The sequence below is a fragment of the Mizuhopecten yessoensis genome, unplaced genomic scaffold, assembly GCF_002113885.1.
Source record: "Mizuhopecten yessoensis strain PY_sf001 unplaced genomic scaffold, ASM211388v2 scaffold2137, whole genome shotgun sequence".
NCBI lineage: Eukaryota > Metazoa > Mollusca > Bivalvia > Pectinida > Pectinidae > Mizuhopecten > Mizuhopecten yessoensis.
Window position 1 is genome coordinate 631,731 of NW_018404396.1, and position 16,888 is coordinate 648,618.

A 16,888-nucleotide genomic window follows, 5' to 3' on the forward strand; every position below is an offset into this window, starting at 1 on the left:
AATGTCTATTGTCGTGGGCCCATGGTGCCACACATTGTCCACCGTAGACAAGGTGTTTGTAGAAAAAAGGCACAGCAATGACGGCAATACCGGCAACTCCACGGCAGGGAGACCCGGGCAGCAATCAAGGACGACACTACTCCGAAACTCCACCATGCTCATAATTAATGACTTCGACATTTCCCCGTCACAGAACGCTGGGATTATTGAGTTTAAATGAGACTGTGGCAGTACCTGGTCGGTGACACAAAACATGGCCGTCACTTTACCGCCAGGCTCGGTGGGATCTCTCCACGCCATTCATACAAAACACAAACGTGATGAATGGGGCCAAATCTCTATGTAAATTAGGGCGGAGATATTAAAATACTTTCATTTATAAGCGTTCAATTATATTTTATAATACTTTTACGGCCGTGAATGGAGTATAGACACCCCATATGTGTGTATTAATGCATTGTGTTCGCGTTTCATCGCTAACGGCTTAACAGTAAATTGTCAGAGAAAATTCAAGATTTTACAAAACCCATTTAAATGGCGAAATCTTTACTAAATGGATTAATGTCTGAAAGTGTAACTAATGGTAAGCGATAAGACAACTCAATACGATATGGCAGGTCTGTTAATCAGCATTGTAACCGCATATCGAACAGACTAGACGCACAGTCTCGCCAAATACACATTCTTCACATAGCTATCGTAACATTAATACCGATTTACTTTTTATATCCTGCCGATTGTTTCAATCAATTAAAATAATAACGTATCGTTTATTGAGAGGCGGGTATCACGTTTTTTTAGTAAGTCTGTTTTTCATATGGTCAATTTACAAATAACAAACATTTAGGCATTGTTTGAGTGTCGGTACTTGCGGCTGTTGCTGTGAGAGGACATCACCAGCCGATGTAATGATGTCAGTAATGAGCGTACGACAGTAAATTGTAACCAAATCTACTGTAGTTAAACACACACAAACATAAAGGTGTGATACTAGCCAGACCAGTGTCGCCTTACCGATAAATTCGGCCTCCATTACACCACGGGTCTAGGGCCTGTTCAGATGAGGATTCCGTCCGAGCACCACGTCCCGTCAGCCACCCAAGGACTAAGTTTATGGGGACATTGTCTACATAAACACTGTCTATCATAAATAAACACCACATACACAAACTATACACAACCTCAATGACTGTCTGGATTTTTTGTGTAGAAAGAGATGTCGTCAATATATGAAAAAAAACTTCTACGTCCGGAAAAGCAAGCTTGGTACAAAGTATCAACTTTCATCGCATGGTAAGATTTCAAATTAAAAGGTGTCATTTTAAAAGTTTAAGGATTACCACAAGTTACATGTACCAAGGGTCTTGTATACATACACAACTGAACACATATGTCCCAAATAAAACGATGACTGCCCGTTAATTCCCTATATCTTAACATACTTTTGTATATCTAACCCCCCTTAAGATATAATTAAGATTAAACGTAATTAACGCTATATCATTGTGTTAATTAGTAGGTGATAGTTCCACTATACCAGTTAGTTTATACGACGGTCAGATCGTATATATATCGAAAAGGATTCATTGGACAGATTCAATATAATGCTATTATGTTTCAGCATATGTATTTTATATATTTCACATATTAAAACCTTTAAGTTAGATCACACGACATTTATTTGGAAATAGCTTTGTTTGCTACATCTTTCAATGAGCACCTGTTCTCCATTGTACGTAGCTGTTAGGGTTTTTTTCAGTTCAGTAATACAGTTTGGTACAATGTTGGTAATATTGAACCTATTTATGCATTGAGGGTCAGCAAAGGTAACCTTGTGGTCCATTTATCACTCGATACAACAGTGTTCCTAGTGATGAATGTAGTCGGGGAAATATCTTTACAAGTATTGCAGACGACATGTGTATACGAAAAGTACACCGTTTCTGCACAGTTCTAATTATGTCGTTTAATATACTATCTCCGCGCGCTTTATGCCCATTTTACAGGTCTGTAGACGTTTTATATGACTATTCAGTTCCAGTATTATTTAACAGGTGTACCACTTCCCAAATAGCGCCCGGTCAACCCTACCCGTCGCTTTGCTGTACATGTTCTGCTTCGTCAAGTTAGCAGTAGGCTATTTTACGCTTTTTGTGTTTGAATGAATTTCTGAAGATTTTTATGTATCTTTTAAAAATACGTCAATTGAATGTCATGAAAAAGTTTTATACGAAATGACAATCTTCCTTTTATAAGGGATAAAACGACATTATGGTTAAATTTAAAGTAAAAAAATGTTGTTTCATAAATGTTTATTTATAGTCATGATAAGGGTTTACATTGTACGCTTGGTATGAGTTCTGTGATCTGAACAACACACAATACCTACTCATGTCAATGGAGACACATACTTGTCGGAGTACTAGGGTAATTCGTACCGTTACCACGGTAACTTAAACAGTAACAATCTTACAGGCGTTATTAAAGACAAAATATATAAGCAGTCTATGTGTATATTTGTATCTCAGCGTAAAGAGAGAATAAAACTGCACAAAGAACAGAAACTACATATTTGTACAAGAACAGAAGCTGCATGTTTGTAAATAAAACACACACAATATATAGAAGGACAAGTCTACATATACATAAACTAAAAATAGACGCCACTAATTTGTACATAAACATATACGAAGAATATATGCCACTTATTTGTACATAAACTAAGAATAGACGCACTTATTGTACATAAACATAACCTAAGAATAGACGCCACTAATTTGTACATAAACATAACCTAAGAATAGACGCCACTAATTTGTACATAAACATATACTAAGAATTGACGCCACTAATTTGTACATAAGCAAAAATTGAGAATAGACGCCACTAATTTGTACATAAACAAAAATTGAGAATAGACGCCACTAATTTATACATACACATAAACTAAGAATTGACGCCACTAATTTGTACATAAAAAAAATTGAGAATAGACGCCACTAATTTGTACATAAACATAAACTAAGAATTGACGCCACTAATTTGTACATAAATATAAACTAAGAATAGACGCCACTAATTTTTACATAAACATAATTTAAGAATAGACCCCACTAATTCGTACATAAACTAAGAATAGATGCCAATTATTTGTAAATAAACATAAACTAAGAATAGACGCCACTTATTCTTACATAAACATAAACTAGGAATAGACGCCAATAATTTGTACATTAATATAAACTAAGAATAGAAGCCACTCATTTGTTCATAATAATAAACTAAGATAGAAGCCACTTATTTGAACATAAATATAAACTAAGAATAGACGCCACTAATTTGTACATAAAAATAAACTTAGACGCCACTACATAAACATAAACTAAGAATAGAAGCCACATATCTGTTCATAAACATAAACTAAGAATAGACGCCACTAATTTGTACATAAACATAAACTAAGAATAGACACCACTTACTTGTACATAAACTAAGAATAGATGCCACTAATTTATACTTAAACATCAACTAAGAATAGACGCCACTTAATTGTACATGTGCTTAAGCAAAGCATAGGAGCTGCAAACATGTTTTGTATATCACAAATACTTATCGTCAAAAGAAGAGACATGTTTGTGTATAAACCATCTTAACGTCACATAGAAAAAAACGAGAAGGCTTGTTTCGTATGCTGGCAGTATTTTCCAAAACAATTACGTTTACAGGTAAAATAACACCCTCCAAAAATCAGATAATCAAAATAAAATTAATTCTTTTATAGACATAATAATAATTCCCCCGAATTACATTCGAATACGTTCCCACATCAAGCACTTCAAGGACCGGAACGTAAATTCGATACCAAATGGCATCAACAGGAATTAAACAGTTACATACAAAAACGGAGGCGAAATGTTATGCTCCTGAAGAGTAAACTCTTCCGGCACCACATTTGGTATCTATCATGATGTCATCTTTCACACTCAGGAAATGTTGCATGCATGTAGAAGTGTGCCCCTAATCCTATGTAAGGATAAGAAGCAGTGTATATGCTATAGTAGCCTTTACAATAAAATTGACGTCATTATAAGTCTATATTTAAAACTAAGGAAAGCACTGTGGCAATAATGAATAACAACAATAATAATAATAATAATAATATAGTGTAGACCGACCCTATGTCCAAAATTTGACCGTGGGTACACCAAAAACAATTGGTAAGCGTATATAACGTTAGAATGTCATATATCATCGTAAAATCATGAAACAGTATGAGGTGAGTATGCATAGTCTCTACCTTGTACACACTGCCTATCTATACATAGCTGAATCAAAAACAAAACATTGAACCAACACAAAAATTAGGTCCTAGCTTACTATTCTGGGACGCGAGATTCTCGTTACAGTACAATGTCCAAATGTAAGGGTTCGAAACGATTTTCGTGGCTTATCTTACTCATAAATATGTCTTTGCCAAAAGTAGCCGGTGATTTAATCATAACTAAACAAAAACAATATTTTCTGGCTTTATCAAAAACGTATACCTCACTTAAAGATAACCATACTAAAATGACATCTGGTTCACGCCTTCACCTTCATGTTCAGTAATGTAATACTTGAAAGGTGACTTTAACTCCTCATTGTACAGATACAGATTTGTTTCAAATATTATTGTTTTGACTCCAAAATAATTTTGCTTGAATCGATAATCTAACATAATTTTAACTTTTCCTTATTACAATACAAGCCGTTTGAAGATCGACACATCCCTCTAATGGCGCGACCAATGCCAACACCAGCGGTCACACCCGGCCATTGTTGGAAGTGTTTACTTTTGCGGGTCGGCACCGAGAGGCGGCATCGCGACCGCTCACCTGTATTATTATGGGATGGATTGAAGCCAACAAGTCATATTATGACATAGATGGGAATACTATAAGGGGATGCAAAGTCAATATCATTAGCGAAGTGATGGTGATGACTGTGGGAGTTATTGGAGGATCAGTTAGATGACATAAAATGACGTCGATGGTGGCCATCCCCTCCATCGTCGTCCAACGGTTCGTTATTTTAAACAAATATTTGTGCAATTCAACTGTAGTTTTTATCGTGAACTCGTCTAGTGTTGATTTCCTGTTGTAGTCTCTTTCAGATTATTGCTTTTTCTACCAGTGTTCAATTTCTGACACATTCCATTTCGAATTTTCCTGATATTTGATTTCAGAATTAGAAGCAGCGGCAACTAGAAGATCACATGACCGACGTGTTAGTCCTACTCAGGTAGGTATTGTCTTCATTTAATCACTTCATAAAAAAGAATTGTAAGCTTTACTTACCAAATCATGTCGTTTAAATAACTTTGTAAAATAAAATATTAAAGCGAAAATGTGACTTAGAAATCATAAAACACACACCAGTGAATATGTAGCTCAGAGAAATATTCTTAAAACATACCTCAGTAAGCATGTGACTTGAAAATCATAACATGATACTCAAGTGAAAATGTGACTTAGAAGCAATAATAACACAATAATAACACATACCACAATATAATTATATGACTTTGAAATGATAAGGGAAAAAAACTAGCAAAAATGGGACTCGGACATTATAACACCTAAAAAAAAAATCCGCATGTGTTTTAATGTCCGAGTCACGTTTTTGAAAGAAACTTAATTGCAAGAAGAAATAACCACTAAATACGAGAAATGTCAGCTTAAGCCTCACGGACATACATTTTTCAGTTTATAAAATATCAAGGCGATGCTGAGTGGAAGAAGAAACATATAGAAATCGTTGCCGAAATATGAAATGATATTATAATATATATACAAGAACCCACAAAAAAATGTAAAGAGCTAAATTGGATTTGAACATCTGCGTCAACATCAAAAATTAGGAATTCGTAGTCAACAAAACTAAGACACCGGGAATAAAAGAATATAAATATAAATGATACAATGACTTCAAATATAACTTTTGATAACCCTTGTGTTATGTGGAAAGTATATTTCGCACGTAATCTAAATAATTACTACAAGGATGGTACACAACTGGACACGTTGCTGTAATGGTGTAACAAAATTAATGCGCCATTCATACGATAAGATGGACCGAACGAGTAAACTGACTGGAAACTGGTTGTTATCACAGTCCACATGTACCGAGTTTTGGGGAATAGGTGCCTAGGGCCTCTCCCCTATCATGGGCCAACTTTACGTCTGTTTGATCTGTCTCTGGGTTGTATCACCTTCAGACGACCACATCACGAGACCAAGCAATATCCCCCTCCTCGCTATCACCCATGAAGAATGCGGAATATGCTGTATATAAATATTTTCTAACCCCCAGTATATCTAGCATGGGGAACAAAAGTCGTATAAAAATCTTATAAAATAAAGATCATATGTCTACTTTGTCTATATAATTGCAATTCTTTTCGTAGAACATATAAGGGTTTTTTTCTTGACGTGTCACATGTAACATAAGGAGAGCAATATCTGCAGCTTGTTGACTAATGACTCAAAAAATTACTTTGATGAATGAATTACATCAACTATTAATTTAATCAAGTGTTAGTCAAGAATTAAAAGCATATTGGGATAAGTATAACAGTTTGTATCATCCTGCCTTTTGTTGCATATTAAATTATTTTTTAATGAATCTGTTTGGGGTTATATCTATTGATGTTTTATTTGAAATAGCCTAAAACAAGGTTCACTATTTTCATATTTTCTGAAATTCCATATTTTTGAGTTATGGTTAGAAGGATTCGGGAGAGATAAAGACGACACTGTTTATGACATTAGCTATAAATCTTTTACACCATTAACAATGCTTGTCACTTGTCACCTCAATATAGTATTATAATGGTCCGTATTTTCCCCGTGAACGACATGTACTATAACGTTTGAGGGAGCGGGTCTGAATGGATATCGATATGTACCCGTATTATCAATTAATCCCCGTAGAGTATCTATTAATTGTATATATTGACATTTTTTATTATTTCTTTCAATGAGTTATCCCTCTAAAATGTTAAAGATTTAATGAAATATAACACCTTAGGTTCATACAATGTCAAGGAAAATTCCAGGTGTGATAGAATTTAATACTGAGTATAATGAAAATATTTAAACATTTTATAATGGTTTAAACTTACGTTTGTCTGTGATTTATCTAAGAAGGAATGTGTATTTCCTTTGATGCGAACAGACTAGTTTCATAGTGAAAACGACCGGAGTAGATGTGAAATATATATCCAAGAGTACATCTTATTCAGATACCTGTGCTTAGCTTGATTGAATTTATTAAAACATGTTTATTTCAGATTTCGTCACGGTGACTTTCATTATTGTAACTGTGCTGTATGCACAATCTCACATCCGAAGCCTCCGCACATACCCCATCATGACTGGCCTGGCAGTGTCAACTATTGTATAGCAAAAACCTTAAAAATACCGATGAAATTTACATAACAACATTCTCTTGGCATTTTTACGAGGGCCATACACTTGTTCGTTGATAATTAATTACATTCAAGATCTTGATCAGCACCTACCTTCTAAATTGTTCACCATTTTATAACATCTCACCGTAAAAGACTATCCTTAAAATATTTCAGCGATAATTGAATATCATCCCCAGAAGGCCAAGCACATGAGGCGTGTGAATTTAGTCATATTTCCAATGTAGATTTGAACCTCATAATCGTAACCATTTCATAGATAATGACAATACAGCTATTTACTATTCCAAATCATACACTATTCTCTAACCCATTCTATATCGGACATTATTCTCAAAAAAGTATATGAAAGATGAACGAAAGACACACACATTGATTGCATCAATGAGACTTGGTAATAGAAGCAATATGCCAAAACTGAATTACACAGCACCGTTCTTCTGTTGCATCCTTCTAGGACTCATCCGTAATGCAAAAAGATGGCTATCCAATTTGGTCTAAACTGCTGTTGAAACTAAAGTGGAGGAGCGTAATACCGTAATACCATTTAATTATATGAATTACAAAAAGTAGAGGAGAAGGTTAATTCTAAATTAATAACATGTAAAGTGTTTATATAATGAACCGTTCTACTACTCCAAAGAGATAAGTGTTGCCATCAAGATTATGTCAAACCTCATGGACTAAAAAATCCATCTGGACAGATGAACGTAACACACACACTGCACCTATAGACAATCTAACCAGTTCAATTACAGACAATACTTTCCAAAATGTGCCATTTCAGACATCACCCTCAAAACATTCCATGGAAAACAATTCTCTCAAGATATAAATGTGTTTCTTAGAACGATACACAACACTCCAAATATATGAGCAGAGGCATCATTCCTAACTATCATATTATGCGAGCAAATAATACTCTGGAAAGTTATGGTTTCCAAAACAGATAACACTTCAATTTTCCCCGAGTAACTGACACTAGATTAAGACGTCAAACTACAACACAGATGATAACCAGGCGGTCAAGCAAAGTACAAAATTATATAAATTTCAAAGCTGCTACATATTTAACTTTCAACTTCACGAATCTTGCATGCAAATTACAGTTCACAAATCTTGCATACGATCAAACTATGTGCTATATATTTAAAGGACCATATTATCATTTACAAACCTATATATTGCAACCCTATTTAGTGTCTTTAACTACTAAAATTACAATGAAGACGTCATTTTAATTTTCAAGTTGGAATATATTTTATCTATAATTCAAGATAATTCAAAAATGTTAAATTATGTTTTGACGTCAACACCAGGGCAAATCAATCAACAGAAAACAAAGGAAATCCGAGCACGGGAACGACAGGTGCTCTGGGAGAGTAAGCGCCTCCTCCACCACATGTGGCTCTCGTCACTATATCTCCCACCAAGTCTAGGCAATTAACCTTACAGATAGGGATCAAATGTTCATATATATTTTGTTCATAATATTTAAAACGATTGTTAGTGGGCAGTTTTCATAATGTTACCGCGATTGTAATCATTGACAAAGTTGTGTATATATATTTAGTTTATTGAGTTTTACCAAAACCAAACAAGCACAAATACGATAGAAATATACATAATAAAATTATATAATTGTATTCTTATGTTACTTTTTTTGTGGAAAACTATTTAAGATTGAGGTATCGTGAGTTCAGTTTGTTTTCAATTATACAGAAATACAGAATCTTTTTGTTCATCGTGTGATCATGTCTTTGTTGGATTTTAATTTAATTATATAATTCAGGAGTCACCAAAATGAGGTATAACTTCAGATATAATATCAATTCCTCCGTTTATAGATAAGTATTATATAAATTGATTAGAGTAGTTGTTTATGTATATTTCAAAACATGTTGAATATCATCTCTCTAGATATTAAATCGGTCTGAATTCTGTAAATCTTTTATTTTAATGTGTACAAATAAACGTTAATCAAATTATGTTTTAAGATTACGTCTTCCGTTGACAATTTAGTCATGCTTTATATTTGAATCATTAATCAATGAAAAAAATAGACAAGCCTGTATAAACCATCATATCTTAAATATGCATATTTATATATATATATATTATAAATCAGAATATATATATATATATATATATAAATCTTTCACTGTCGAGGAACATAACCAAATTAAAACAAGTAGTTATTATCACGAAAAACAACACATTCTTAAGCAGGATATTTACTAGTACCAGAACCTCAAATAAACATTAATATCAAAAACTCTGTTACATACACTTTGCTGGTAAAAAGCAGAATATGTTCGACGGTCCTGTGATACCATATGTTGCAAAATCATCTCTGTAAAAAAAACGAATCGAAACCACAATCATTCGAGTCCGTATTATGCAAAACTCACTTATCTTGATAATCGGAAAACGTTTGCCATCAAGAAATGGAAATCTGAGAATAAACATGAAGACAGTGAGCTGTCAGAAACTCGTCAGTTGATGTCACCTGATACTCTCTAGCTAGCCATGCATGGTGATGTTCCCAAACACAGAAATAAACCCCGACGCGCACGACACCGTAGGATATACATACACATCAACGCGACGGTAGCAAAAACAACAGGGAAATCATTCTCATATATTATGTTAACGAAACCAACAGCATTATCTGTATATACCGATAAAGTATTGTATTGTCTTAATCGTAGACAGTGCAAAAACATGAAAGATAAATGGTTAAAACGACCAATGAATTAGATACGCGCATTCCATTTTAAGTCCTCGTTTTTGGTGGGGGGTTTTAATGGATTACTACAATATTTGTTTTTGTTACATTGTGTACTTTAAAGTATTTCAATTATTTTTCTTAAGTGTTTGATACTTGTACTAGTACATTTTTAATGAAGATCTGTCACGTAACTGCTCTTCTAGTTTTTCAAGTCTGATTTTTGTCTTCAAACGTTATTGTTTCTTTTTCCAACAAGCATGATCCAATGACGTTGAAAAAGTCATCGCTTTTTACTAATAACTATCCAAAATATTTTTAGCGAGATATGATTAAATTTATCACTTCAAAAAGTTATTTTCTAAAATTTATTCTTAACTTTCGGTATACAATTATGTCTTTCCTCATCTAGCAGATAAAGATGGCAATAAAAAGGAAGCAAAATGTTTACAGTGTTTGTTTTCAAAAGCAGCTTGTATATCCGTGACGGATGTACCGAAATACTCACAGTGAATCATGTTTAAATGACACGAAAAACACTCTGCCGTCCGGAAATATGTATCTTCTTCGTCATCGTTTTTAATAATATATATGCACACCAGTCATCAATATCAAGTATGGGTCACACAGACATCAACTGCAAGTGCATCAGTGAGACATATTATGATTTGTTATGTTAACTTTGTCAGAAAACTTCATTAGTGTTTATAAATTGGACAACTGTTACATGAACTAAGTGTAAACGTTTTAGTAGGCCGATCGATCTCGTAATGAATTGAATGTTGTACATTTCTAAACCCCTTTCCAGATGTTCCACGTCAGTATAATAGCATTTCTAGTAATTATAAAATGGTTAATTCTAGTATAACAATGAGCCGCCTGTGCTCCTGTCATACTGGGGCGGTAACACAATTGAAGGGGTGTGGTCAAACTTCTACCCGCTGATCACTGATTAATGTGTGTTAATAGTTATCACAGAACGAGTATTCTAACCAAGTTCATTTCCGCGAGTAGGGTAGGTATTGATCCCCACCGCTTGCTGTTACGGTGTAATAAGCGGATAGCCCGCTCCCGACCGGTATATACCATCGCTTTATCGGGATTAATCAGAAATAGGGTTATATACAAAATCAATGCAATGCACCACTCCTAAACGAGGACATTATAACAGATTTTACATTTGTTTTCGAAAAAATTTGTTACTATTTATACTTAATAATGCGACAAGATCATTGCATACAATGACCGTTTTAGATTCACAAAAATACTGATAGACCTCATTACATTTTCTCAACACACGTATTATTGTATTATGGATAGAACTTTAATAAGCGATGCCTGGGCCTAATCCAATCGTATTTTTGGTACAATAAAATTGATTTGAAACGAAATGAAACATATTATGTCATTACTGAACAAATGCGTAAATGAGCATGATACTTGTAGAGGTTAAATAGGCAGTGTTATCCAATAAATTGAATAAACAATTTATCAATGATAAATGCCTGCTAATTTTAATCACTTTTTTCCGATACGTTGTTGTAATTTGCATTAAATACTATACATGTGATAACTTTTGCTCATGAAAAATAATAATTTGATATAAGTTTTGTAATAAAAATAACTGTTGTTATTCCCACTTTTTTATTTTTTCCCCGGCATTATTTAAATACTCAAACGTAACGTATAAGTTATTTAGAGTAAAAATACGAACAAGTGAAACGTTGAAACACGTGTTACAGATCAAATAACTTCAGTGAAGTGAATTTGTTATTTATTTTGAATGAGATTGACAGATCAATGTTCTGCAAGTCACTGGCCTTGATGGTTGTAAATATCTGAGAAAAAAAACTTTTTCGGTGAATAAATGAACAAAGAATTAGAAAAAACACACTAATATGTGTGAACAAACTATAATTTGAAAAAAAAAGTAATTGCTGGCCGAACTTGTGTGGTGGGTTTCATTAAGATCGGAGATGAACAGCTTTGAGTGAATGACCTGTTTCCTGCTAAAGACATCGTACGATGAAGCTACTCCGCTGTAGACACAGGGCATGGTTCTCTGCGGGAATAATCATAGCCTTGTTGTCCCGCAAAATTATATTTCAAATTAATTAGTATGGAAAATGTCGGGTATAATTTCCGCGTGTCCCCGGTTGCTCTCAAGCGGCGTTATCCCCAATATGAGGTCGGAAGAGGTGGTCGTAGCTCCGAGCTACACACCTGAGTTTGACTTAGATCGCATCCTTATTTTGATTTTTCACATTAACGTTTTGCCAGGAGGTATGCAAATGAAACTGGGCACAAAGGGAGGTGATTACACGGGTGGGGTAGCTGGGAGAAGCAAAAAGACCGAGTAAGTGACGAGACAGTGACAATTAAACATTGAAAGGGCCATCCTATCTACCGTGATTACACCTCCAAACGGTTCATAAAGATAGAGATAAGGTTGCAAAATATTTTCTCTTCTGAAATAAACAGTAACTTGTTAATTTGATGGTTCGCTGGCGCTTCAATTGTCATCCTATTTCATATAAAGACGTTCTGTTTGTTGCTTTAAATAATTTGACAAAATCTGAAATGCAAAATAGTTCACTTGTTGTAAAGATAATGAAACGTCGAGTAGCCCGACGCTGCTCAGTTTGTAGTTGTCTGCCGAACCAAAGGTCTTGGATGAATATTCAGATTTACGATTTGCATAAAAACAGCGCCCGGTTAACGACGTAATGACGAGAGATAATATCTCGTAGTTTAAGGTGGGAGAACGAATCAAGGCTGGGTAAATTAATGTTTTATGTACGATATATATATGGGAAAATCATAAAGTTTTTTATCACAACAAACATGATTTACTCTAAGTAGCTTAATTTTCCCTTGTTTCTTAGTTAAATATATATTCAACGACTATACATCATGTTAAATCGGCAGGGATTTTACTGTAGGTATTTATTTTAATTCTTTCAGTAATATATTACCGATATAATTACACAACTTAGCTTGCTGAAATGTATAAAAAAAAAAAAAAAATTAAATAAGAAAATAAAAATCATAACGCATTTATTTTGTATATGTAGGCGTGTTTAAAAACACAATTGATAGCAACTTACAGCAATTTGTCATACGAGTTTGCTGACGTGTTTTCTTGCGCAGTTAATATTAAACAATATAATATATTTTACAACCATATCAATAAATAAGCTTACTTGAGTCTAGAATTTTCATACAAAGCCCATGTAGAGTTTGACTTATGTGTTGTGATAGGAAAGAAAACGAACAGTAACATTTTGTTTAAAGTGCATTGGTGTTAATCAGGGCTGATGTATAAGGAGTAGAAATAATTTATGTTAATACAAGGATTAATTGAGAGGAAAACAAATGCTAGTTAAATGATTTATAATGTATATATCATGCAAACTACTAAAGTGTGTACAAGTGTGCATTGTGTATGCATACCTTTTGTGCGACAATGTGAAATTGATTGTAATGTATCATAGGCTATCGTTTAGTTAAAAAAAAAAAAGTAAAAAGAAAATAAATTAACTAAACGATAGCATATGATACATGACAATTAATTTCACATTGTCGCACAAAAGGTATGCATACACAAAACACACTTGTACACACACAAACAACACACTTGTACACCCACAAACAACACACTTGTACACACACAAACAACACACTTGTACACGCTTTAGTAGTTTGCAGGATATTACATTATAGGGTAAAAACTCTCAAGTTATGCCTATCACGGCAACAATAGTAAGGAATAATTGTAAAATACACAATTAATTATAATAAATGTTTCTTTTATCAACTCAAATGTGATTTTTACATGTTATTAAGTATGAAGCTGACTACAAGTGGTATGCACGCTGTGAGTTATTTAAGATTGGTATGTGCAAGTTATCAAACTGAGTTTAGTTATCTATCATTTATTACAAACCATTACGTTTGATTAGTTTGTTGTGTTAAGATGTCATGTGTACTTCACCCCTACTCTAACCAGGATGGTTTGGGCGCAGCTTAACTCGTAATGACATTAGTTTGAAGCGTGAAAACATTCCACACTTCGCTCTCAATTAGATTTTCATTCTTAATCACCAAAATATCTTTCCACAATTGTCCCCACGTCTACGTCCACTTTCTGTCAATGAGAGTCATTCCGGCGACACAAGTGACGAGCACTTGGGTTTTATTCTTTAATACGAAGGTCTTTCTTATAAGCCCCAATTTATCCAGAACAACAATAAGCTACAGACGGCTATAGACGGGCAATGTAGTGGTACGCACCACTCCATTTAACTCCCTTATGTTTACTTTTAATTGAATTTTCGAAATTCAAAATATGGAAGACTCCCTAGCTAATCAAATGTCAGCACGTGAATAGTGTTTTCATATTTGAAATAATTCAGACATACAAAAAGTGCTAGCTGTCATCCTGTTAGCCCCGTGTCACTAGCCGCGATCCTAGGTGGTATGGTCATCACATTTTCCATGTTTTCAGTGAGAAGAAAATGACAAGTGTATGCGTATCCTGTTTTGCTTTATTTCCTGTTTAAAATGTATCATCTTAATGTATTCAAACACGACATTACCGTCTAAAAATGCAGGTTATAAACTTTCAACTTAAATCGTTTTAACTTAGCAAACTTCCGGGTCATTTAATTCGCCTTTACATTATTTCACATCCTTTAATTAATTCAAACCGGGAAGCCATTTTACATTCTCTAAAGAAAAAAATGATGATTAATGCTAAATGATATCCCTGTGCTTTGTAAAATATTATTTAATGTAATCATCCAAGGAGATGTTAAGGTATTGTCGCATTATCAATGCTTCTCTTTATATTCACTTGTTTCATGATTACACAGTACAACACTTCAGAACCAGTATAGTTTCCGTATTATTTTGATTATTTTACGCATTTTCTTAAACTTTACAATGAAATTTGAACTGTTGTGAAACGTGAGGAAAGTATAGGTTAGCCCTTCCGTTTTCGCACTTGTTACGTCGGATAGGTTTATTTAGCCCTGTTAATTACAACACCAGGGCTATCGGTGTGTCGCCGATTGAAAATTAATGCATTCACTTTAAAATATAATACCAACATTTGATACTGGTCCGTGTAACTTGATATTAATGTTAATATCATTTGTGCCGGGGAAGTGAATAAATTGCTCATAAAATAATGACATGGGGCTTATCTAGATAGAACATTTTTAAATATTTCAGCACATAAAAGGTGTACATTACCCGAACCGGCTCCCTCGTAGTCAGTATTGCGTATGCAACTTTTATGATGTTATAACAACCGCGGGTAGACTGCACTGTGTTCGGACCAAAAATAACACCCCGACTGTACATTAATATTCTGTGATATACATACCCCGTTACTGCTTGTTGCTGCGGGGTGCGATCTCTCTGTCGGCGATTTTTGAACCAGTTGCTGACTTGTGTCAACGTTAAGCCAGTCTTTTTTGCTAAATTTCTCTTCTCATCTGGTGTTGGGTACCTATTTTGTTTATAACACTCTTTTAAAGCCTGACGAGATTTCTCCTTAAAACAATATACAGTTTCCTCTCCATCCCAAATAGTTTTGGGTAAAGGATACTTCCTTCTCAGTCTGTATTTGTCTACAGCACCCAAAGGTCGGCCGCGGATTTTTTGAGCTTCCATATAATGAGCTTTGTACCAAAGTTGCTGTAAAAAAGAATGATTGGTATCATGGAATTCATGACTTTCTAAAATTGCATAAAGTTCCCTGTAACTTCCTCTATGAAAGGCAACAGTTGCCCTGGCTTTGAGGACGGCCTCACTGCCTCTCAAAAGTTCGCTGGGGGGTAACGACCAGAGGAACCTGGCCAGTCTGTCGATATCCCCCTTCTGCTGAAGAGCTTCACAAACACATGCCACCTGTTCGGGCGAGAAAGTCAGATTTTTGCCGGATAAAAGTTCCGAGGTGGTTGCTGAGGAGGGTGAGGCGGGGTTAGAAGTTTGTGTGTTTTCCCCCGACCCGTTCAATGGGTCGGAACTGTGGGTAGAGGAAACATCCCTCGTCATGGTAACGTTGCTTCCTCCTCCCGTAGAATCATTATGTGTGGACACACTCAGGATGGCGGTGGCACAATTGACGGGGTCGGGACTGAGGCCCGAGGGGTCGAGGCTGGGTGCCGTGTCCATCATCACCGTTCTCTGTTGATGTCGAGTCGTCTGGCACAGCACAGTCCTATATGCCGTGTTGAGATAACTGCAATAATATTTACAATGTCAAATGCTTTTGATTGAGGACAATGTCGGGTGACGAGCCGTGATTGGCCGCATCGTCACGAGAGGCTGTTCCACACACTGAAAGGGCGTGGCCCCGCTACGGGTAATTGTCATTTCTCATATACCTGATGTGATCACTATTGTAGTTTATGAACTGTATCTGTCAAGCCTTTACACTTGATACCATAACCATAAGATATGGTCGATTTTTTAAATAAACTATCCACTTTGCTGTAATGAGTATGAAACGCATTACTATGTTTAGATACACATCGAACAGTAGTCTAGTCTTCCTCTCACCGTACACCCTAAGGAACGTGCCTGTAATACAGTACGAAACCGTGTATTGTATATATGATGTTGGATAAATGATCTCGTTTTAGTTTTGTATACACAGTCTATGGTCTCTCGGGAGAGTGAAC

The 16,888-nt window shown here is 34.9% G+C and overlaps 1 protein-coding gene across 2 annotated transcripts in view; it reads right to left on the reverse strand.

The window, feature by feature from the left end:
- Positions 1–16,475, reverse strand: part of LOC110445257 (homeobox protein SIX3-like) — a 40,055-nt gene extending 23,580 nt beyond the window's left edge. For both annotated transcript variants that reach the window (XM_021489761.1, XM_021489760.1), the window contains exon 1: positions 15,586–16,475. In XM_021489761.1, the coding sequence (XP_021345436.1) occupies positions 15,586–16,382 (797 nt within the window). In that variant the 5' untranslated portion in view covers positions 16,383–16,475. The remainder of the gene's footprint in view (positions 1–15,585) is intronic.
- Positions 16,476–16,888: the final 413 nt, after the last annotated feature.